A 24,461-nucleotide genomic window follows, 5' to 3' on the forward strand; every position below is an offset into this window, starting at 1 on the left:
CTTTTGGTACTACATGCTGTATTTCTTTTCCTTTTTAGTGAATGCCTGTACATTATAGTGAGAACATGCAATCATTTCTAAAAGTGACACTAAACTCTGGTTTAAAAAACTCAAACTCAAAAAAGTACCCTATATTGCTCTCAGCCCGTTAGAAGGTGGCTATGTTCATTCTCCATGGTGCTGCTGTATGTAGGAATGTAGACCTCTTGCTAGCTCTCAAGATAGACTATAAATTTGGGGCTATGGACTATGGGATTTGTAGTGTGCATAGAGCAGTGTACGTGAATTAAAATAATGTTCACAACTTGTTCCAGAAAAACAGAAGTGAGGGAGGAGAGGAGAGTTTTGGGAGTTCACAGAGGATATTATAAGGAGGAAGAAAAGCACAGTAAGAAATTATTTCATTAAAAATAATTACAGGACCATTAAGTAGTGTTTGTGTATGGATTATTACATTGGAAATTATTATTTTGGAGAATAAGGATATTGTTTAATGTCATTCTTTGTTATGATTATTGCAAATTGATTATATGAAAATTGATCTCTAGTGATGTCTATGGTTGTTTCACTTTTGTACATTGTTTTTCTTGTTATAAATCTAAGTATATATTCTGCAACAACATAAACTTTTACATTTGCCGTGTTTAATTTGCCAGCCTAAAACTTTAATAAAATAATTTACTACAGATCTGTTTATCTGAGCATACAATTTTATTTTATCCATTGGCTTAGCATATAAAATATATAGTCCGCCTTGTGTCTATTACAAAATATTTCCTTACTGTGGTTATCAGCTACTTCCAAAACTTCCTATTTCACTGGCTTGGGAAGAATGATCAAGATACGTTGCTCACAAAAATAGGCATGATCATCTCTAGAACACATTCCTCTACGAAAAAACTAGAAGGCAGCAGCTAAAAAATGATCATGTTCAGAACCCTCCTGTACAAAATGTCGTGGCCTCACGTGACTCTACTTATTATTTTCTACACATGGACGCAATGTGAGTTTTACAGATTATTAACTAAATATTGTTTATCACATATCCAGTAGTCTTGTATTGCACATAAATATTAAGATGGAAACATGTAAGACAGACTAAAAAAATATGGACAGTGTTATTTTTTAAGAGACTGACCATAAGAACGCAACCCATCCTAATTTCTTTTAAATTTCTTGAGTGGTTCGGTTTTATTGTAACAATAGTTTTATAGTCCTTTTTATAATAAACATTTGGGGTGGGGGGGAGTTGATTTACTAAAGGAGTAGATCATGTTCAATTTCAAAGTGAATTTTTTCTTAGCTTAGTGAATAACGTGAAGTTGTGCTGGTTTGTTCCCTGATATGTAAAAACTCACTTTGAACAGGGTCAGTACGTCTGTATAATACTTGTGTAAATCTCCAAAAAAAGTAACGTTTTGAATGTCTAATACATACTTTGTTGCTCTTTGTCTCCAGGTTCCTCCATATCAGATGTGCGTGAGGTCCAGGCCACAGTTAAGGGCTTTATAACCATCACCTGCATCTATGATACCTATCAATACAAGAACCTGGGAAGCAGCTGGTGCCGGCAGATAACAACAACAGAATGTGAAAATATTGTTCAAACAATAGGATTCAACCCCAGCATTTATAAGGAACGGGTCAATGTCTCACAAACTATGGATCAATTTGGAACTGTTAATGTAACAATAAATACCTTACAACCATGGGACACCGGTTTATACAATTGGAGAGTCTGGAATGGAAGTGACTATAAGATTATACAGACTGTACTGCTCCAAGTAATTAATGGTAAGTAAAAATGGGCTCAGAGAAAAGTAAGGTGGTTTTATTCTATTTCTGGGAGCAGATAGCTAAAGTCTTTGCTATTTAGGTTTTACTTTGTTGCAGGACCTGGAGTACACTGAAGAGAGAACGGTATTGCACTAATTGGCATAGTAAATAGAATCTGATTCTATCCTCTGTATACATACTGCACACATTGGCCACAGTCCTAGTATCCACAAAATACACCTTTAACGGCTTGCCGACCCGCCGCAGTGTTTTTACTGCGGCAGGGCGGCACCTGTGCGCACAGCGCACAGGTAGGGGGCGCACGCAAGGTGTGTGCCTGCCCTACCCGTCCGGCCGATCGCGGTAGCAGGTGTCCATCACCGGATCCCGGCGGGTGCCAGCGATTACCGGTAATCACTGAGAGTGTTTACATTGCAGCTCTGCTATCTGTCAGTTCAGAGCACGCTGAACCTGAGAGAAGACTTTATCTCTCGGGATCAGCATGTTCCTGTGAAGTACACCCCCCCACCCACTAGTAAAACACTCCCCTCACACAGTTAACCCTTTCATTGAATAAAAAAGTTAACCCCTTCCTCCCCAATGCCATTAGTACAGTGTTAGTGTTCTTTTTTTTTTTGCACTGATCACTGTATTGGTGTCACTGGGGATGTCAGTGACCCCAAGTCAGTTCCCCCCAGTGTCAAAATGTCTGCCGCAGTCCCGCCATAAGTCGCTGATCACTGTCATAAATCGCTGATCACCGCCATAAGTCGCTGATCGCCGCCATTATTAGTACATTAATAAAAAATCCCAGTATCTTTCCCGCCATTTGTAGACGCTATAACTTTCCAGTAAACCAATTAATTTACACGTATTGGGATTTTTTTAGCAAAGACATGTCGCAGAATACATTTTGGCAGAAATTTATGACTAAATTTGATTCTTACTTTTTTTACTGGACATGTTTTATAGCAAAAAGTCCAAAATATAGTTTTTTTTTCTCAAAATTGTAAGCCTTTTTTTATAGCGCAAAAAATAAAAAACGCACAGGCAATCAAATACCACTGAAAGAAAGCTCAATTTGTGGGAAAAAAAGGATGTAAATTTAATTTGGGTGCAGTGTTGCATGACCACGCAATTGTCAGTTAAAGTAACGCAGCGACGTAACACAAACGGCTTCTGTAACTGCTTCCTGACCGCTCTATAGCAGAAATACTGCTACAGGGCGGCATGTGTGCGCAAAATTACATATATATATACGTGATTTGCGCTCCCATGGTTTTCACGCCCCTCCCAGATAGTGTCAGATTGCCCGTCAGTACACCAATCATCACATTTAACCCTTGATTGCCAGGAGCACGCTCATGTACAATAAACCTCCATTGCTAGTTTAGTGTCGGAACGGATCAATATCTTTGATCAGATCAGCACTATACCAGCGTTCACATTAATATAGCGTCCCCAAAAATGCAGCGTTAGCGGGATCAGCCCCAGCACCTGCCAGCACCTGCGTTTAGCCCCTATGCTTACCCCCCCCCCTTCTCCCCCAGCAAGTGCAGTGTCAGTAGGTAACTGTCACTTGATATATTGCACACAAAACCGCAGTGTTCGCAGAATCAGGCCTGATCTCTGTTAGCGCTTGTCGGTAAATTTTGATGACTCTCATATGCAGCAGAGTGCCAGTACTAGTGCCGCTCTACCTTTTGGTGAACTGGCGAGTACCAGCAGTCTAGTACATCTTGGTCTTTCACATACCTCCTTGATTTTTGGAGCTGTTTTTCACAGAATTCCTGTATGCGTTGATTGTGGATCAAAGCAATTTATATGCACAACAATTTATCGCTGCCAACCCAAATTCAAACCTTGCCAGACCATTCGCATGGAAACTCATTACGGTTTTTGAATTTACATGTTTTTGGGGCCTAACCCTCAACATGGGCATTACTAAAATAAATTAATTCCAGTTGTATTGGTCCCCAAACCCGATTCATCATATGCCATGTTCTCTGCTGCCATGGCCAGGCATAGATATGAAAGTATAGCATGCCACTATTTAGACATTTGTACAATCTTGGAACTGGCGCTTATGGCAAAGTGTGACCTAATGTGTGCCCACCATTAGAAGTGGGTGGATGCAGGGTGGTATATTCTAATGGTGGGCATACCACACACTTTTTCTGGCAGAGATTTCTTCTCATTTTTGTCATTCAGTCCACAGGCTGCATACAAAAAAAAAGAACATAGTATATATACCCAATAAGGACCAGCGACGTACTGATACATCACTGGACTTTGAATGGTGATACCAGGATGATGCCTACAGCTGCAGACATCATCCTGGTATCGTTTTTTTCAGCCGGTGATCGGCTTTCATGTAGCTGCAGGATTGCTTTTACAAGCAGTGGGATTTGATGCCCCCCTACCCCGCTGCCTTCCATGGCCTTCTCGGGCAGTCCCGTACCATCAGGGGAACCTGAGAATGCAGCCGGTGTTTCTGCCAGCTGACCATAGAGCTGATTGGAGACCAGAGTGGTGCCAATCATCTCTATAGTCTAAGAATTCAGAAGCTACAAGCATTTTATCACTTCAGTTTCACAGGATATAAACATCGCCATTTGTAAATTGGGAAAGCATCTGATCACACCGATTTTGGTTTGATTAGATCATGTAAGGGCAGAGGAGATATCTAGAGCCTGATAGACCCTAGATTTCTCAAAAAAGAATATATGGTAATGCCCATTGAAGTTATAGGGGATATTTGCATTCGTAAACGTAAACATAATAAAAAAAGAATCAAAATAACTAAAAAAAAAAAATCGCCCCTCCCATGTGCGCACACCGTGTGCACAAGCGTTGACCCTATGCATGTAAACAGCTGTTGCACCATGCATGTGAGGTATTGCCATAAACGTCAGATCAAGGGCAGTAATTCTAACACTAGACCTCCTCTGTAAATGTAAAATGGTGGCTTTTAAAGGCTTTTAAAGCGTTGCCTATGGATATTAAAAATGTTTGCAGTTTGTCACCATTGCACGGGGCAAGCGCAGTTTTAAAGCATGTCATGTTTGGTATCTATTTACTCAACATACCATTATCTTTTATATTTTACCAAATAATTGGCCAATATATTGTGTTTTTGTGCATTAAAAGAAAAAAATGTGCATTTTTTTTTAAAAATGTGCCTTTGAAAAAGCGTTGCGCGAGTACTATGTGCCATAAAAATTGTAGTACCCACCATTTTATTCACTAGGGTGTCTGCTTTAAAAACATATATAATGTGGTTTAAATTACCACAAGTTTTTGGAAAATGACAAAAAAAAATATTTATTTTTTTTTACACAAAATTGTCACTTAAATGATTTACTGCTCACACATGCCATGGGTATATGTGGAATTACTCCCCAAAATACATTCTGCTACTTCTCCCGAGAATGGGGGTACCACATGTGAGAGACTTTTTGGCAGTCTAGCAAAGTACAGGACCCAAAAATCCAATAAGCACCTTCAGGCTTTTAAAGGGCTTTAATTCCTCATTACACTTCCAGACTACCTATCACAGTTTCGGAGGCCCTGAAATGCCAGGATAGCACCTAACCCCCCCCCCCCCACGACCCCTTTTTGGAAAGTAGACACCCCAAGGAATTTGATAAAAAGCAAGGTAAGTATTTTACAGATCTCATTTGTTGCCACAAGTTTTTGGAAAATGAAGAATAAAAACAAAAACATATTTTTTCTATTCTTTTTTTATATTTCAAAACCTTGTGAGAAAAAACGAGATCTGCAAAATACTCACCATGCCTTTTTTTAAATTCCTTGGGGTGTCTACTTTCCAGAAAGGGGTCATTTGGGGGGGGGGGTTGGTGCTATCCTGGCATGTCAGGGCCTTCAAAACTGTGATAGGCAGCGAGGAAGTGTACTGAGGAAGTTACGCACCTTCAGACTTTCAAAGTGGTCATTGGATTTCAGGCTCCTGTATGTGGCTAGCCTCCCAAAAAGTCTCACACACGTGGTATCCCCATACTCAGTAGAAGTAGCAGAATGTATTTTGGGGTGTAATTCCACATATACTCATGGCTTGTGTGAGAAATAAATCATGTAAATGACAACCGTGTAAAAAAAAAAAAAAAAAAATTTTTTTTTTGTCATTTTCCATAAACTTGTGGGAAAAAAATAAATCTTCCATGGACTCAATATGCCTCTCAGCAGATAGCTTAGGGTGTCTACTTTCCGAAAAGGGGTCATTTGAGGGTGTTTGTACTATCCTGGTATTTTAGCACCTCAAGAAATGTAATAGGCAGTCAGAAAGTAAAAGCTATGTAAATTCCATTATCTATACCATATTTTGTAGACGCTATAACTTTCACAAAAAGCAATCAATATACACTTATTGGGATTTTTTTAACCAAAAACATGTAGCAGAATACATTTTAGCCTAAATTTATGACGAAATTTAAATTTTTTGGGATATTTTTTATGACCGAAATGAGAAAATATTGTTTTTTTCAAAAAATTATTTTTTCTTCAAAAGTTTTTCTGGTTATAGCGCCAAAAATAAAAAGTGCACAGGTGATCAAATACCACCTCTATTTGTGTGAAAAAAAGGACATAAATTTCATTTATGTACCGTATTGCATGACCGCGCAATTGTCCGATAAACTAGCGCAGCGCTGTATAGCAAAAAAATGGCGTAAATTGCAGTATCTATACCATAGTTTGTAGACGCTATAACTTTCATACAAAGCAATCAATATACACTTATTGGGATTTTTTTTACCAAAAACATGTAGCAGAATACATTTTGGTCTAAATTTATAACTTACTTTGAGTTTACTATAAATTTTTTATAGCTGAAAGTAAAAAATATTGTTTTTCTTCAAAATGTTTGGTCTTTTTTTGTTAATAATGTGAAAAATAAAAAGCGCACAGGTGATCAAATACCACTGAAAGAAAGCTCTATTTGTGTGAAATAAAGGATGTAAATTTCGTTTGGGTGCAGCATTGCATGACCGCAAAATTATCAGTTGAGTAGCAAAAAGAGGCCTGGTCATTAAGAGGGGTAAATCCTCTGGAGGTCAAGTGGTTAAAGCAATTCTAAAGGTTATTTTTTTTTTTGGAAAATAACAAACATGATATACTTACCTGCTGTGTGCAGTAGTTTTGTACGCAGCAGCCTGAATCCTCCTATTCTCGGGTCTCCTGCAGGGTCTCCTGGCCCCTCCCTCCTGTCGGGTGCCCCCACAGCAAGCAGCTTGCCATGGGGGCACCCGCTGCTCCGTGTGTCCATTCACACAAAGTTTGGCTACACCCCCTCTCTCCTCATTGGCTGACTGGCTGTGATTGACAGCAGTGAGAGCCAATGGCTCCCGCTTGCTGTCTCAGCCAATGAGGAGGCAGAGACCTGGGACAGACGAGGCTCTCAATCACATTGCTGCATCACGATGAGGCTCAGGTAAGTATTGATGGGGCTGGGGGCACTGCTGCACACTGAAGGTTTATTTACCTTCATGCATAGAATGCATGAAGGTAAAAAACCTTCAGCCTTTACAAACACTTTAAAGTATAACTTTAAAGTATATAAGAATAAGGCAAAACTTTTTTCTTTTTTAGTTTTAGACAGAGTACAGATGGATTAGAACACCTGTCAGGTTTTTATTGCTGTCTGTGCTCCTGTTAGGGAGATTCACTTCTCCATTTGTCCTGTTTACCATTATCGAAAGTGAAAGTAAAAGAATCCCCAAATTTTTGGTTGTCCCCAGAAAAGTAAAAGAGGGGAAATTTTCTAATGGGGACACTAGTTCTGGTGACCTGGGGGTCCCCAGAGAATTCCCTTAATGTGCAGAGAGTTTCTCACTTACTGTATTGGCTATGGGACAGGAAATGAAGGGAAATATCCCCAATGGGACACAGATGGCAAATAATAACCTATCAGGGGTTATATAACCCTCCCTTGCTCTATCCAAAATACTGCTGCTTCCTTCACCTCCTTATCATCAGCCTCTCCATTTTGCAGACTCTAGAAGGTTTTCTGAGCAGGATTGTGTCTGAACACCTTTTTTCTGCCTCTTTATTATATATCTATATTGAAGAGTTTACTGCAGTGGAAAGTGACCGGTGAAGTGATCCTTTTGAGATCTCCAGCCATCCCTAACCGCTTGCTTGGTGGTCATGTTGTTCGGATAAGAGGCTATGTGTGTGGAAGGTGAAAGAATTCTCCTTTTCAAGCACTTTTATTTTCTTTGGCACCGGGTCTTTGTGAATTTCAGCTGCATTATCTGGACTGAAAAATATTGTCATTCTACCCATGAACTTATATTCTAAAGATCATTGAGAACTGGGTCTTTGTGAATTTTAGATGCATTATTTGGACTCTTTTGCATATATTATTGTTATTTTTTTATTCATAAACATATAGTTTAACCACTAGCCTACAGGGCACTTATACCCCCTTCCTGTCTGGGCCAATTTCCAGCTCTCAGCTCTGTCACACTTTGAATGACAATTGCGCGGTCATGCAACACTGTACCCATATGAAATTTTTATCTTTTTTTGTGACAGATAGAGCTTTATTTTGGTGGTATTTAATCACCTCTGGGTTTTTTATGTTTTCTTAAACAAACCAAAAACCACTTAAAATTTTGAAAAAAAAACTTTTTTCTTAATTTTTGTTATAAAATTTTGTAAATAAGTGATTTTTCTCCTTCACTGATGTGCACTAATGAGGCTGCAGTGATGGGCACTGATAGGCTGCACTAATGGACACTGATAGGTGGCACTGATGGGCACTGATAGGTGGCACTGATGGGCATTGATGAGGAGGCACTGGTAGGTGGCACTGATGGGCATTGACAGGCATCACTGATGGGCACTGAAAGGCAGCACTGATAGGTGGCACTGATAGGCGGCACTGACTGGTACTGTTAGGTGGCACTGACTGGCACTGTCAGGCGGCGCTGACTGGCACTGATAGGCGACACTGATGCACACTGATAGGCGGCACTGACTGGCACTGATAGGCGGCACTGACTGGCACTGATAGGTGGCACTGATTGGCAGCACTGATAGGTGGCACTGATTGGCTTTGATAGGTGGCACTGACTGGTTCTGATGGGTGACACTGAAAGGCAGCTCAGATGGGCACTGATATGTGGCATTGATGTGCACTGGTAGGCACTGATATGTGGCACTGATGGGCACTGGCATGTGGCACTGTTCAGCACTGACAGCTGGCAATGATGGACACTGACAGGTGGCACTTCTGGGGCCACACTGATCATCAGGGCACACTGATCATCAGTGCCCTGATGATCAGTGTACATGCCCCTCCGCGGAATGCGTGACAGCTCGAGAGGAGAGAAATGCCGATAACCGGCATTTCCGTTTACACGTGTTCAGCTATGATTGGACACAGCTGATCACATGACCGAGCCGACATCTTTTCCGTGGTCGGTGATCCGCTGTATCCGAGGGACACAGTGCACCGCCAATCGTCGTGCTACACGCTCCAGGAGCCGCACATGCGCGGTGAGAATGGGAGGACGTCATATGACGTCCTCCCAGAACGAGAGAACCGCCTTGCACCCGTCATTGGACTATATGGCGGGCGGGAGGTGGTTAATGAGTCTTTTTCGTGAATTAGTGCTACAATAATTACAATAACAATATGCGCTAAGAGATTAAAAAAAATCTTGTTCAACCACATCCCATCATCGCCTCCTGGCCTTTTAAAAGGTTCTGGATGCCAGGAGGCGAAGGCACACATTTCGATCATGTGACTGCTGTAATTGACAGTCACAGCGGTCACATAATCGGAATGCTCCCAATCGCAAGTATGCGTTGGGAGCTTTCTAGTATCCTCTGGAAACTGTGCTGAGAATGCACAGGGCGTGCGCTCTCAGCACAGAAATTACAATTGGGGCGCATGTATGCACCCTCTCTGCGTTACAGCCCACCTGCCGAAACGGCTGGCATATGCGTACGGCTGGCAGAAGGAGGTTAACCACTTGCACTCCTGAGGATTTATCCCCCCTTCATGACCAGGCCTTTTTTTTGCTACTCGGCGCTGCACTAATTCAACTGATAATTGCGCGGTCATGCAATGCTGCACCCAAACGAAATTTACGTCCTTTTTTTCACACAAATAGAGCTTTCTTTCAGTGGTATTTGATCACCTGTGCTCTTTTTATTTTTCACGCTATAAACAAAAAAAAACAAAGATTTTGAAGAAAAACGATATTTTTTACTTTCAGCTATAAAAAATATATAATAAACTCAAAGTTAGATATAAATTTAGGCCAAAATGTATTCTGCTACATGTTTTTGGTAAAAAAAAATCCCAATAAGTGTATATTGATTGCTTTGTGTGAAAGTTATAGCGTCTACAAACTATGGTATAGATACTGCAATTTACACCAATTTTTTGCTATACAGCGCTGCGCTACTTTAACGGACAATTGCGTGGTCATGCAATACGGTACATAAATGAAATTTATCTCCTTTTTTCACACAAATAGAGCTTTCTTTTGGTGGTATTTGATCACCTGTACACTTTTTTTTTTGGCGCTATAAACAGAAAACGTTTCGAAAAAAAAACAACAATATTGTCTCATTTCGGTCATAAAAAATATCCAAAAAAACTAAACTTTTGTCATAAATTTAGGCCAAAATGTATTCTGCTACATGTTTTTGGTTAAAAAAATCCCAATAAGTGTATATTTATTGCTTTGTGTAAACCTTATAGCGTCTACAAACTATGGTATAGATAATGGCATTTACACAGCTTTTACTTTCTGACTGCCCATCACATTTCTTGAGGTGCTAAAATACTAGGATAGTACAAACACCCTCAAATGACCCCTTTTCGGAAAGTAGACACCCTAAGCTATCTGCTGAGAGGCATATTGAGTCCAGGGAAGATTTATTTTTTTCCCACAAGTTTCTGGAAAATTACAAAAACTTTTTTTTTAAACAAAGTTGTCATTTAAATGATTTATTTCTCGCACAAGCCATGGGTATATGTGGAATTACACCCCAGAATACATTCTGCTACTTCTACCGAGTATGGGGGTACCACAGGTGTGAGACTTTTTGGGAGCCTAGCCACATACAGGAGCCTGAAATCCAATGACCACTTTGAAAGCCTGAAGGTGCGTAATTTCCTCAATTACACTTCCTATTTTTTTTAAGTTATTTTTATTTTTTTTATTATTTTTACACTGTACCTTTTTTTTTTTTTTTTTTTGATTACTTTTAATGCTATCACAGGGAATGCAAATATCCCCTATAACTTCAATGGGCATTGTCACATATTCTTTTTTGAGAATATCAGACTCAGGTCTATCAGACTATGGATATCTCCTCTGCCCTTACATTATCTAATCAAACCAAAATCGGTGTGATCAGATGTTTTCCCAATTTACAAATGGCGCTGTTTATATCCTGCGAAACTGAAGTGATGAAATGCTCATAGCTTCCGAATTCTTAGACTATAGAGATGATTGGCACCACTCTGGTCTCCAATCAGCTCTATGGTCAGCTGGTAGAAACACCGGCTGCATTCTCAGGTTCCCCCGATGGCACGGGACTGCCCGAGAAGGCCGTGGAAGGCAGCAGGGGAGGGGGGGCATCCTCTCCCGCTGCTTGTAAAAGCAATCCTGCAGCTAATTAGCCACTAGGATTGCTTTTACATGGAAGCCGATCACCGGCTGAAAAAAATGATACCAGGATGAAGCCTGCAGCTGCAGGAATCATCCTGGTATAACCATTCAAAGTCCAGTGATGTACCAGTACGTCGCTGGTCCTTGTTGGGTGTATATGCTATGTTCTTTTTTTTTTGTATGCAGCCTCTGAACTGAATGAAAAAAAGAGAAATCTCTGCCAGAAAAAGTGTGTGATATGTCCACCATTAGAATATACCGCCCTATATCCACCCACTTCTAATGGTGGGCACACATTAGGTCACACTTTGCCACAAGCGCCAGTTCCAAGATTGAACAAATGTTTAAATAGTGGCACGCTTGAATAAAAATTGTCCACGTATAAGTGGTACCCCATATGGAAAGAGAATGACACCAAGTCCTAAACTATCTTGCCACTACTCCCCATGTAGTCTGGGTATCCGGGGGGCTCCACGTGACTATCTTTTCCCTCATAAATCCGAAACTTATAAGTATAGCCTGTTGCCGTCTCACAGGTCTTCTACATCTTGACCCCATATCTGGCACGCTTGCTGGGGAGAAATTGTTTGAATGCAAGGCAGCCAGAAAAATTAATGAGGAACTCATCAACGCAGATTTTTTGTTGGGGAGTATAGACATCTGCAAATTTTTGGTTAAGGTGATTTACGAGGGGCTGAATTTTGTTTAGCAGGTCAAATTCAGGGTTACCCCGAGGATGACAGAGTGTATTGTCGTTGAAATGCATAAAACACATTATACTCTCATATCTATGCCTGGCCATGGCAGCAGAGAACACGGGCATATGATGAATCGGGTCTGTGGACCAATACAACCACAATTCATTTTTTTTAGTAATGCCCATGTTGAGGATTAGGCCCCAAAAAAATGTAAATTCGAAAACCGTAATGAGTTTCCATGCGACTGGTCTGGCAAGGTTTGAATTTGGGTTGGCGGCGATAAATTGTTGTGCATATAAATTACTTTGATCCACAATCAACGCATACAGATGTTCCGGGGAAAACAGCTCAAAAAATGAAGGGGAGGAGTTAAATTTGCTATTTCCACCTGAATTCCGGGTTGGGCAGTGAATGGGGGAAGTACGGGTGCTGCAGAATTTGTGGGCTGTCAATCGGGATTTGCAAGCACATCCGGAGGGATACTAGGGGCTCTACAGGCCTGTGTGCGAATTCTTGGTGGTTGCGGGACAATACTTGTGCTCGCCACCGCACCAGCTTGTACTGCACTTATGGAACTCACCACGTCGCCAAGTCATACTGCAGTGCTGGTATTATTATTATTATTATACAGGATTTACGGCGCCAACAGTTTGCTCAGCGCTACAATATAACAGGAGACAATACAGAACAATGCAGTTCAATACAAGAGGGTTAGGAGGGCCTGATCCTGGGAGCTTACAATCTAAGAGATATGTGAAAGACCAGGATGTACTAGGCCACTAGTACTCGCCAGTTCACCAAAAGGTAGCGTGGCACTAGTACTGGCACTCTGCTGCATATGAGTCATCAAAATTTACTGACAAGTGCTAACAGAGATCAGGCCTGATTCTGCCAACACTGAGGTTTTGTGTGTAATGTATCAAGTGACAGTGACCTACTGACACTGCACTTGCTGGGGGAGAAGGGGGGGGTAAGCGTACAGGCTAAACGCAGGTGCTGGCAGGTGTCGGGGCTGATCCCGCTAACGCTGCGTTTTTGGAGACGCTATACTAATGTGAATGCTGGTATAGTGCTGATCTAATCAAAGATATTCAGACACTATACTAGGTTTATTGTGCATGAGCATGTTGCTGGCAATCAAAGGGTTAAATGTGATGACTGGTGTACTGATGGGCAATCTGGTGCTATCTGGGAGGGGTGTGAACACCGCGGGAGTGCGAATCATGTATATATATATGTGTGATTTTGTGCACCCATGCCGCCCTGTAGCAGTATTTCTGCTGTAGGGCGTTCAGGAAGCGGTTACAGAAGCGGTTTGTGTTACGTCGCTGCGTTACTTTAACTGACAATTGTGTGGTCATGCAACACTGCACCAAAATTAAATTTACGTCCTTTTTTTCCCACAAATTGAGCTTTCTTTTGGTGGTATTTGATCGCCTGTGCATTTTTTATTTTTTGCGCTATATAAAAAAAGGCTGACAATTTTGGACTTTTTGCTATAAAACTTTTTGCAATTTTGGAAAATATTTTGGACTTTTTGCTATAAAACATGTGCAGTAAAAAAATTTAAAAATCAAATTTCGTAAATTTTGGCCAAAATGTATTCTGCGACATGTCTTTGCTAAAAAAAAATCCAAATACGTGTAAATTAATTGGTTTACGTGAAAGTTATAGCATCTACAAATGGCGGTATAGATACTGGATTTTACATTTTTTTTTATACTAATAATGGTGGTGATCAGCGACTTATGGCGGCGATCAGTGACTTATGGTGGGACTGTGGGACTGCAGCAGACATTCTGACACTGGGGGGGAACTGACTTAGGGTCACTGACATCCCCAGTGACACCAATACAGTGATCAGTGCAAAAAAAAAACCACTGACACTGTACTAATGGCACTGGGGAGGAAGGGGTTAACTTTTTTATTCAATGAAAGGGTTAACTGTGTGAGGGGAGTGTGTACTTCACAGGAACACACTGATCCCGAGAGCTAAACTCTGCTCTCAGGAACAGTGTGTTGGAAACTGACAGAGAGCAGAGCTGCATTGAAAACAATGCAGCTGTGCTCTGTGTCACTGTTTGCCGGCAATCACCGGGAACCGGCGGGTAATGACTGGCCGAGACCTGGTGATTGACACCCACGGCCGCAATCAGCGGCGTGGGTAGGGCGGTCGCGGGCCTCACGCACGCCCCCTACCTGTTTTGCAGAATGACGTTTTAAAACGTGATTCTGCACAGAGGTGATGCCCTGCAGCAGTATATACACTGTGGCTGGTAGGCAACCAGTTAAAGAGGAAGTTGCCTAGTGTCGTTAGCTTCAACTGGAGGATTTAAGTGTATTACAATTATGTGTATTCATGACCTATCCAAAAGAAACAAAGAGTTAAAGCAATGTTAACCCTCTGGGTAAAGTAAAGGAGTGAAAAAAAATTAACTCTTAATGGTTTGAAGAGCCAACGAAGGTGCCATCTTAGCCTCTGTTTAATCTGCAACTGCCATGGTGCTGCACATGTGATCAGTTATGACTCCGTTAATTGAATGGTTTGACAGCTTTGTTGACAACACAAGCAAATGTGACGGTTTTCCCAGCATGCTGGGAATGTAAGTTTTATTTTAAACCATTAAATTGATGGGTTTATTTCTGCTTTAAGATAGTTGGTTTAGTTTTGCTTTCAGAGATGCTCCTACTATTGGTAGTAGTATGGCAACAGGAAGAAAAATAGCTCTGATAAGGACACACACAGCAATAAAAACTTATAGGTGTTTAAATACTTGTACAGTATATACAAAGCTAAAAAAAAGCTAAAGCCTCATTTCCACTTGCGACTAGAGGACAGTTAAAAATATGCAGTTAAGTTTACCTCCCCCATAACCTAGCATAGTGGCCGGATAGGGTTGTACACATGCCGAGTATACCTTCCTATGAATTTAGCAGGCAGTACGTCCGCTGAATGCAACCCATTCAAATGAATGGGGCTGAACCATAACCACGAGCTACATGATAGGTTCGCAGCTGCTATGTGGTATTTCCATTTAAAGACCCCATTTGGCCGTCACAAAAGCAAAACATACATTTACGAGCCAGCGGTATTGCTACTCCTGTACCACTCTCTGAAAATAGATCCACTGCAGACTGCTTTTCAAAGATGGTCTACCTGGCTAAATCATGAATGAACTGTGATTAACCACATTTTTTTAAAGGCTGAGTTAAATTTCACTTGCTACACCCAGGCCTGATTACTGCCAGATCTGCTGAATCAAGAAATCACTTAAATAGAAGCAGTCTGGCAAAGTGAAGCATGCTAAAAGATCTCAAAAAACAACACATCAGGCCGCGATCTAAAGAAATTCAAGAACAAATGACAATATATCAGTCAGGAAAGGGTTACAAAGCCATTTATAAGACTTTGGGACTCCAGCGAACTACAGTGAGAGCCATTATCCACAAATTAAGAAAACTTGGAATAGAACAGTGGTGATCCTTTCCAGGATTGGCCAGCCTACCAAAATTACTCCAAGAGCACAACAACGACTCATCCAGGAGGTCATAAAAGAACCCAGAACAACATTTAAAGAACTGCAGGCCTCACTTGCCTCAGTTAAGGTCAGTGTTCGTGATTCAACAAAAGGAAGGGACTGGGCAAAAATGGCATCCATGGGAGAGTTCCATGGCGAAAGCCTCTGCTGACCAAAAAGAACACAAAGGCTTGTCTCACATTTGCAAAAAACATCTTGATTATCCCCAAGACTTTTGGGCAAATATTTTGTGGACTGATGAGACAAAAGTTTAACTTTTTGGAAGGTGTGTGTTCCTTTACATCTAGTGTAAAACTAACACAGCATTTCATAAAAAGAACACCATACTAACAGGCAAACATGGTGGTGGTAGTGTGATAGTCAGGACCTGGACGACTTGCCATAATTGATGGAACCATGAATTCTGCGCTCTACCAGAAAATCCTGAAGGAGAATGTCCACCCATCAGTTCGTGACCTCAAGCTCAAGTGCACTTGAGTAATGCTGCAGGGGGTCTAGGGAGCTATTACTTTTTTAGATAGGGCCAGGCAGGTTTGGACAGTTTTTTTTTCATTTAATAAATTAAATAATAATTTAGAAACTGCATTTTGTATTTACTTGGGTTATCTTTGTTTAATATTAAAATTGTTTGATCATCTGATTCATTTAAGTGTGACAAGTATGCAAAAAAAAAATCAGGAAGGGGGCAAATATTTTTTCACAGTACTGTATGTAAAGATATCTGGAGTGCACACCATAATATTTTACTATTCAAAATAAGAGTGAAACAAGTATTTTGCTGTGTTTATGTAATACGTGCATTAATAGTTACAGTTTACATTACTGCTTGTGTGTACAGGGTTGCCACCCAATACTCGTGTTGAGAGATTTAAACTTCATGAAATGGCAGAAATACATTGTGAATATACATTGAACATCAAGAAGTCCAAAGTCTGGTATAAGAAGATAAATGAAAAGAGATCTTCGTGGGTGGCCCATTCAAGTGGAAACAAAGGCACAGATTATAAATCAAGAGTTCTAGTAATCAATGATGACCAGAAGAGACTGACAGTTAAATTTCAACAGGTGGAACTCTGGGATAGTGGTATCTATCAGTGCTCAGAATCAGGCAGTAAGAAGATACTGACTGAAATTTTACTGCTAGTGACTATGGATACTGGTAAGTTAAATAGCATACTGGTAAAGTTTAACCACTTCCCACCCAGGCATTTCTCACCTACATGTAAAAATTATATTTTTTTTGCTAGAAAATTACATAGAACCCCCAAACATTAAATGTATTTTTTAAGCAGTGGCCCCAGAGAATGAAATGGTGGTGCATTTTTTTTTATGTCACACGGTATCTGTGTTTTTTAAATGCAATTTTCTGGAGAAAATACATTTTAATACATTTTAGTGCACAAAAGTACAGTATAAAACCCATTTTTGTTGTATAATATAAAAGATGATGTTATGCCGAGTAAATAGATACCTAACATGTTGCACTTTAAAATTGCATACGCTCATGGAACAGCACCAAACTAGAGTACCTAAAATCTCTATAGGAGATGATTTAAAAGCCTTTACAGCTCAGCAGTTTAGATTTACACAGGAGGTCTGGTACTAGAATGATTGCTCTCACTCTGAAGTTCGTCATAATACCTCACATGTGTGGTGTGATTGCTGTTTATATATTTGTTTGGGACCGATGCATGCTTTCACCCTTGCGCTCCAGTACAGTGGGATGGGGGCAATTTTTTAAAAATATATTTATATATTATTTTATTTAAATTTTTTTATTTTTTCCACTGTCTCTTTATTTTTTTTAAATCACTTTTATTGCTGTCACAAGGAATGTAAACATCCCTTGTGACAACAATCAGCAGTGACAGGTCCTTTTTACTGAGAAATCTGACGTCTATTAGACCCCAGATATCTCCACTGCCCTTAACAGCATCAGATAAGGTCAAGATCAGTCTGATCCAATGGCCGGTAAATAGAAGACAGAAACTGGAATTGACAAAACGCTTGTTGCTTTCGGTTTCTAATACCATAGAGATGATCAAGGATGTACCAGTCCTTGCTCAGCTCTAGGATAAAAGGGTGGAACCACCAGGCTCAGTGCCAGGCTCCCCGTGGGGATGTGAGAGCCTGGAGAGGCACCAGAATATGGCAGGAGGACCCCTACTGCCGCCCTTAAAAGCAATCCAATGGCTAATTAGCCGCTAGGATGGCTTTTACTTGAATGCCAATTGCCTGCTGAAAAAAAACAATACCAGGATTGCAGCTGCAGCTTCAGGCATCATCCCAGTATAACCAGTGAAAGTCCAAGATGTTATATTACGTGCAATGGGCGGGCAGTGGTTAATGCTGAAGTTTAGGTAAACATTTTTTCTTTACAGTTTTAGTTACATTACAGCCTGAAATGAAGTATGTCTGATGATGTACAGGCTGCTGGGTTCTGTAGAACTCTTCAGTGCTAGGCTGCCTGTACTCTTCCTGCTACTGAGCTTCCAGTACTGCAGGGGTTAACAGCTTCGGCTATTTGTGCTCACACAGGACACACCCCCTCCTGCCATTTCCTTAACTGACATATCTTCTTTCATTGATTACACTGCCTCTAACACAATCTGTGAATGGGGGATTTTCCCCCCTATGCACGGATCATGTAACAGGCAGTGTAATCAATGAAAGAACTTTTCTCAGTGGGGAAGAGGGCAGGAAGGGGTGTGTCCTTGCAGGACCATCTTTAGTGCAGCTGAGCCTGAAGAGCCAAAGCTGTTGGACCCCACAGCATCGAAGGCTCAACAGCAGGAAGAGGACAGGGAAGACCAGCAGTGAAGATTTCTACAGACTCCAGCATCCTGCACATTGTAGGACATACTTTATTACCAGTAAGTGGTGTAACTAAATCTGAAAAGGACATTTTTTAGCTTAATTTCCACTTTAAAGAATATGTCAACCCAACATTTCATATTCCTGATATGTGTCTGCTGTACCATGTACTCGTATGAAAAAGGTTCCTGTTCTCTTAGCATTGCTTACTTTGTGTGAAATCCCGAGTTCCTGCCAGTCCCTCTTCTTTCCAATTAAAAACTGACAATTTAGCCTGCTCTCCTCCAATTATTAGCCATTCACTGGGAAAATCAGCATGCTGCTTTTTCTCCACCCCCAGCTCTCTAACGGATCATTTACACTTGCTTCAAAATGTGGCATTGGACATGCTTTTTTAAAACACTCTGAATATCAATAAAAGCCTCTTTCATTATATAAAATTATACGCTTACAGTCCTGTTTACACGTTGTGTTTGCTTTGCTTTTCTGCAAAAATTATACCCCATGTTGCTTTCAAGGTGCTTCAAAGCATCTTCATAGAAGTTTATGACAACGCTCGCTTGTAGTGGGAGTACTTCTGAGCTGGGGTTCTACTGGGCCTCTTTAAAACAAATAGAAAATCAACACACACGCAGGGTATTTGGCAAGCTTCATTAAAGCATCATCGAAGCAACACTGAAGCATAAAAACCACATTAAAAAAAAGCATGTTGAAGTGGTAGTATAAATGAGCCCTAAGATCCTTATGCAGCTGAGAACAGAGGATATGTGATCACTTGTAAAAAGGGGGGGAAAATATGTATTTTACTGTTTTTTATAAGTATACTCAAATGTTTTGCCTTTCATTTCTATTTTAAACTGAATGGGTTGTCTTACAATGTGAAGGTTCACATATACGTTAAGATGGTGCTATGCCAGCATTTAATAGGTCTTTTTTTTTCTTTTTGAAGAGAAGTTTGCTAGCACACAGATGTCTCCCATGTCATCTCACCGACAAAATACAAACACATTGTCTCACTCATTGCCAGTTACTTCAGGTAACTTCATAAATATACAGTATGCCAATTGTAGGCCACAATAAATAAAAGTGTGAAATTGAACTAATTAGTCTATTTTAATAGAAGGCAAATCTCTTAATCCAGCTGATGGAATAACCCAATCCAATGATCTGGACACCTATCATCCTTCAATTTTCCCCCAGTCCAGTACTTTGAATAACAGCTATGCTACACAGCAGCCGCAGTAAGTGAAAATAACAATTTTTTTTACACTTATTATTCTTGCTGTGCATTAATCATTTTCTCAGTTATATTTAATGTTACTCTCTATTTTCCATTTCTTGTTGTCATGGAAATTTTGTATTTACAGGTTGAACTTTAAATATGTCATATATTAGTGTTATTCATATGTCTCTCGTGTGGCTTAATTAAAGCTCTGAAGGCTGCAATTAGGCCATGCGCATGTACAATGTATGTATTACAGTACTCAGCTCGGTAATGGATGAGATGGCAGATCTGCGCTCATAGACCGGCGTGTATACCACCACGGCATTCGATGCGAATGCCGCCAGCGGTAGGCCGCGGGCCTGTATCCACATATCAGCAGCATAGTACCACATGGACTTCGTACCGAAAGGTGCCAAGCGGTGTGAACTCCGTGTGTAGGCTCATGGATATCTTACAAACCATTACCAACCTGAAACTGTATCTGGATGGATGTGTTTTAATAAAGATCGTATCAGGCCCATTCAGATACAGACTGACACTGTTTATTCTAGGGGATGCTTGTACAGAGAATTTACATACCACTAGGAGCTAATAGGAGGGGGAAGGTTGCTTCCCTCAGAGAGCTCATGGGGGGAGGGGAAGACTGGTGATAGATAATAGGAAAGGCTACGCTCCAATCGGAATGTACATCCTGTGTATAGGCACTCCCCATTGCATTGTTCTGCGGGAGGGGATTGACCTGACTCATGTGGGGGGGCGTGTGTGTGTTTGTAATAAAACCAGAGGCTGAGAATGAAAACTTTCTCTATGTGAATTCCAACAGCAACCTGAGAGTGTCGTGTGATCATTCCTGGGTATAGGGAGCTCCATTTCCTCACATCTCAACAGAGCTAAATCAGTTGGAGGCGCAGGAATTGTGTAGTTTAGCTGTAGTTGTGGTAAGCGAGATTCACACAGCTTTATGGGGGATTGCTGCGCATCCAACTGCGAGTACTCACGGTAAGGAGAAATTCATTAAAAGCGAATTTCCAAGACATTGTTTTACTGTGGCCTTCTTACCACTCTTCTGATTGAAAGTGTAAAAAATACACAGTAAAGCTACATATTTTGCTTCTGTAGAGGGAAGAATTTTCACTTTTAGCGTATTGTAAGCAGGCAAACTAGCAAAAGGGCCTTTGTAAGAATGAGAATCATTGGTCTTTATTATTTTATATTAGTGCAGTCTCAGCTGTCAGGAATATGTGTGTGTGCTGTTTTATTTTTTGCTGTATTCTCTTCCTAATCTCTTCCTATTCTCTGCCTAAATCACATTATTATTTAAGGTGCTCATTCAGTTCAATGCAACGTAGTGCAGTGCAATTTTTGAAAATGTGCAACAATGATGCCACAGCAAATATTGCTAACCATTGGCCAAAACAAAAATTCAGTAGCAAAAAAAAAAAACCAGTGCAAAAAACGCACTACAAAAACACACTTATCCTCCACCTGTCTACCAGAGCAATTAGTGGTTCTAAAGTATAAATTTGTCTCCCTCGAGTGGTGTACAGCAACAAGCTGCTCTCCCCAATGGTGGGTAAGCTCTGTTTCAATCAGGAAAGAGGGTTCATGAGGGAGAGAGATTTGTTGGCTGAAATTGTCTAGTGGCTGTGAGAGAACCTATAGAGATTGCTATGCATCACTTAGCTTTTTGTTCCCTTAGGGAAAAAGATTATCCCCTAAGGCCTCTTTCATACAGAGGGCAAGGGAGCTTTAAAAATAGGCAGTTGATCTGCATTTCTACTGCCCCAAACCATCCACCTCCAAACAAACATGGTGGGCACTCATGTGAGTACACACTGCTGAGGCCACAATACAAACCCTAAAAAGAAGCTGTAATTTTATTTTATTTTTTTTATGGAAATTGATAGCCCCCCAATGTGATGCCCTCTGAGAGTAATGAGAGGTTCTGTGCTGTCCACATAGTTACATAGTTAGTCTGACTGAAAAAAGACAAAAGTCCATCCATTTCAACCATTAAAAAAAAGAAAAAAAAAGTTATAATCCTATACCCACAGTGGATCCAGAGGAAGGCAAAAAACCCAGCAAAGCATGATCCAATTTGTTCCTGCAATTTCTGATCCCCCAGGCAATTGGATATTCCCTGGATCAACTTTACCTATAAATGTTAGTATCCAATTATATTCTGTGTATCCAAGAAAGAATCCAGGCCTTTTTTAAAGCAATCCACTGAGCTGGCAAGAACCAACTCTTGAGGGAGTCTATTCCACATTTTCACAGCTCTCACTGTGAAGAAACATTTCCGTGTTTGGAGATTACATTTCTTTTCCTCCAGACGTAAAGAGTGCCCCCTTGTCCTCTGTGATGACCTCAGGGTGAATAGCTCTACACCGTGTTCACTATATGAACCACTGATGTATTTATACATGTTGATCATATCCCCCCTTAATCTCCTCTTCTCAAGAGAGAATAAATTCAGTTCCTCTAATCTTTCCTCATAGCTGAGCTCCTCCATGCCTCGTATCAGTTTGGTTGCCCTTCTCTGTACTTTCTCCAGTTCCCCAATGTTCTTTTTGTGAATTGGTGCCCAAAACTGAACTGTATATTCCAGAAGAGGTCTTACAAATTATTTGTACAGGGGTAATATGATGTCTCTCTCTCTGGAGTCTATACCTCTTTTATTACAAGAGAGGATTTTGCTCGCTTTAGAAACTGCAGCTTGGCATTGTATGCCATTATTAAGCTTGTAGTCTACCAGAACTCCCAGATCCTTCTCCACCATTGTTTCCCCCAGTTGTACCCCCCCTAGTATGTATGATGCATGCATATTCTTAGCCCCCAAGTGCATAACCTTACATTTATCAACATTAAACCTCATTTGCCACATAGTTGCCCAATTAAACAGTGCATTGAGGTCGGCTTGTAAGTTGAAGACATCCTGTAAGGACATTATTCCACTGCACAGCTTGGTGTCATCTGCAAAGACTGAAATGGTATTTTTAATCCCAGACCCTATATCATTTATAAATATTTTAAAAAGTAAGGGTCCCAACACTGAACCTTGGGGTACACCACTGACAACCCTAGACCATTCAGAGTATGAATCATTAACCACTACTCTCTGAATACGATCTTTTATCCAGTTTTCTATCCATTTACATACGGATTTTTCCAAGCCTGTAGACTTTACCTTACACATTAGCCATGTGTGGGGAACTGTATCAAACGCTTTTGCAAAATCCAAGTATATCACATCCACCACCACCCCTCTGTCCAAGGTTTTGCTCACCCCCTCATAAAAAGAAATCAGATTTGTTTGACAACTTCTGTCTTTCATGAATCCATGCTGTCTGTTGCTTAAAATATTTTTTTCCAGCAAGAACTCATCTATGTGGTGTTTTATTAAACTCTCCAGTATCTTCCCAACTATAGATGTTAAACTAACAGGTCTGTAATTACTTGGTAAAGATTGTGATCCCTTTTTAACCACTTGCCTACTGGTCACTTTTACCCCCTTCCTGCCAATTTTCAGCTTTCAGCGCTGTCGTACTTTGAATGACAGTTGTGTGGTCATGCAACATGTGCACCCAAACAAAATTTTTATAATTTTCTTTAGACAGAGTTTTCTTTTGATGGTATTTAATCACCGCTGGGCTTTTTATTTTTATGTTTTTTTTATATTTTTTCTTAGTTTTTGTTATAAATTTTGTAAATAAGTAATTTTTCTCCTTCACTGATGTGCGCTAATGAGGCTGCAGTGATCAGCACTGTTAGGCTGCAGTGATGGGCACTGATAGGTGGCACTGATGGGCATTGACAGGCATCACTGGTGGGCATTGACAGGCATCAACGATGGGCACTGAAAGGCAGCACTGATATATGACACTGATAGGCGGCACTGACAGGTGGCACTGATAGTTGGCACTGAAAGGCAGCTCTGATGGGCACTGATATGTGGCATTGATCTGCACTGGTAGGCACTGATATGTGGCTTCGATGTGCACTTCTATGTGGCATTGATGGGCACTGACCGGTGGCACTAATGGCGCTGCACTGATCATCAGGGTCCTGATCATCAGTGCCCTGATGATCAGTGTAGATGTCCCCTCTGAGGAATGCTGATTACCGGCTCTTCTCTCCTCACGCTGTCACACTCACACTGTCAGCGTGAGGAGAGGACTGCCGATAACTGGCATTTCCTTATTTACTTGCGATCAGCTGTGATTGGACAGAGCTGATCACATGATAGAGCCGACATTATCGGCTCTTTAGTGTGATTGGTGATCCACTGTGTCCCAGGGACACAGCACACTGCTGATTGCCACGCTGCACACCCTCAGGGGCGCGCATGCGCAGTTAGAGTGGGAGCATGTCATATGACATCTTCCCAGAACAAGAGAGCTGCCACCTGCCTGTCATTTCCTTATATGGTGGATGGGAGGCAGTTAAATATAGGCACCACATTGGCCTTACGCCAATCCAGTGGTTAGTACCAGTCATTAAAGGGTCCCTAAAAATGAGAAACAATGGCTTTGAAATGACAGAGCTCAATTCTTTAAGGACCTATGGGTGTATGTCATTCAGTCCAGGTGCTTTATTCACCTTTATTCTGTCTAAATATTTCTGGATCATATCAGTTGTAAGCCAATGAGGATCATCTGGGGCTGTGTCAATACCATGCTCTTTTGTGTACACAGAGCTGAAGATGGTACTTAATACATTTGCCTTCTCTTTGTCCCCATTCACCCACTCTAGATTA

General features: G+C 40.8%; 1 protein-coding gene across 1 annotated transcript in view; it reads left to right on the forward strand.

Moving 5' to 3' along the window:
• The first annotated feature begins 880 nt into the window (after positions 1–880).
• Positions 881–24,461, forward strand: part of LOC149459420 (polymeric immunoglobulin receptor-like) — a 28,262-nt gene continuing 4,681 nt past the window's right edge. The window contains exons 1-5 of the mRNA XM_089681110.1: positions 881–1,003; positions 1,459–1,794; positions 16,505–16,825; positions 19,430–19,516; positions 19,601–19,721. Of these exons, the coding sequence (XP_089537236.1) occupies positions 922–1,003; positions 1,459–1,794; positions 16,505–16,825; positions 19,430–19,516; positions 19,601–19,721 (947 nt within the window). The 5' untranslated portion in view covers positions 881–921. The remainder of the gene's footprint in view (positions 1,004–1,458; positions 1,795–16,504; positions 16,826–19,429; positions 19,517–19,600; positions 19,722–24,461) is intronic.

Source organism: Staurois parvus, unplaced genomic scaffold (assembly GCF_062004578.1).
Source record: "Staurois parvus isolate SC_StPar_1 unplaced genomic scaffold, SC_StPar_1.0 ptg000261l, whole genome shotgun sequence".
NCBI lineage: Eukaryota > Metazoa > Chordata > Amphibia > Anura > Ranidae > Staurois > Staurois parvus.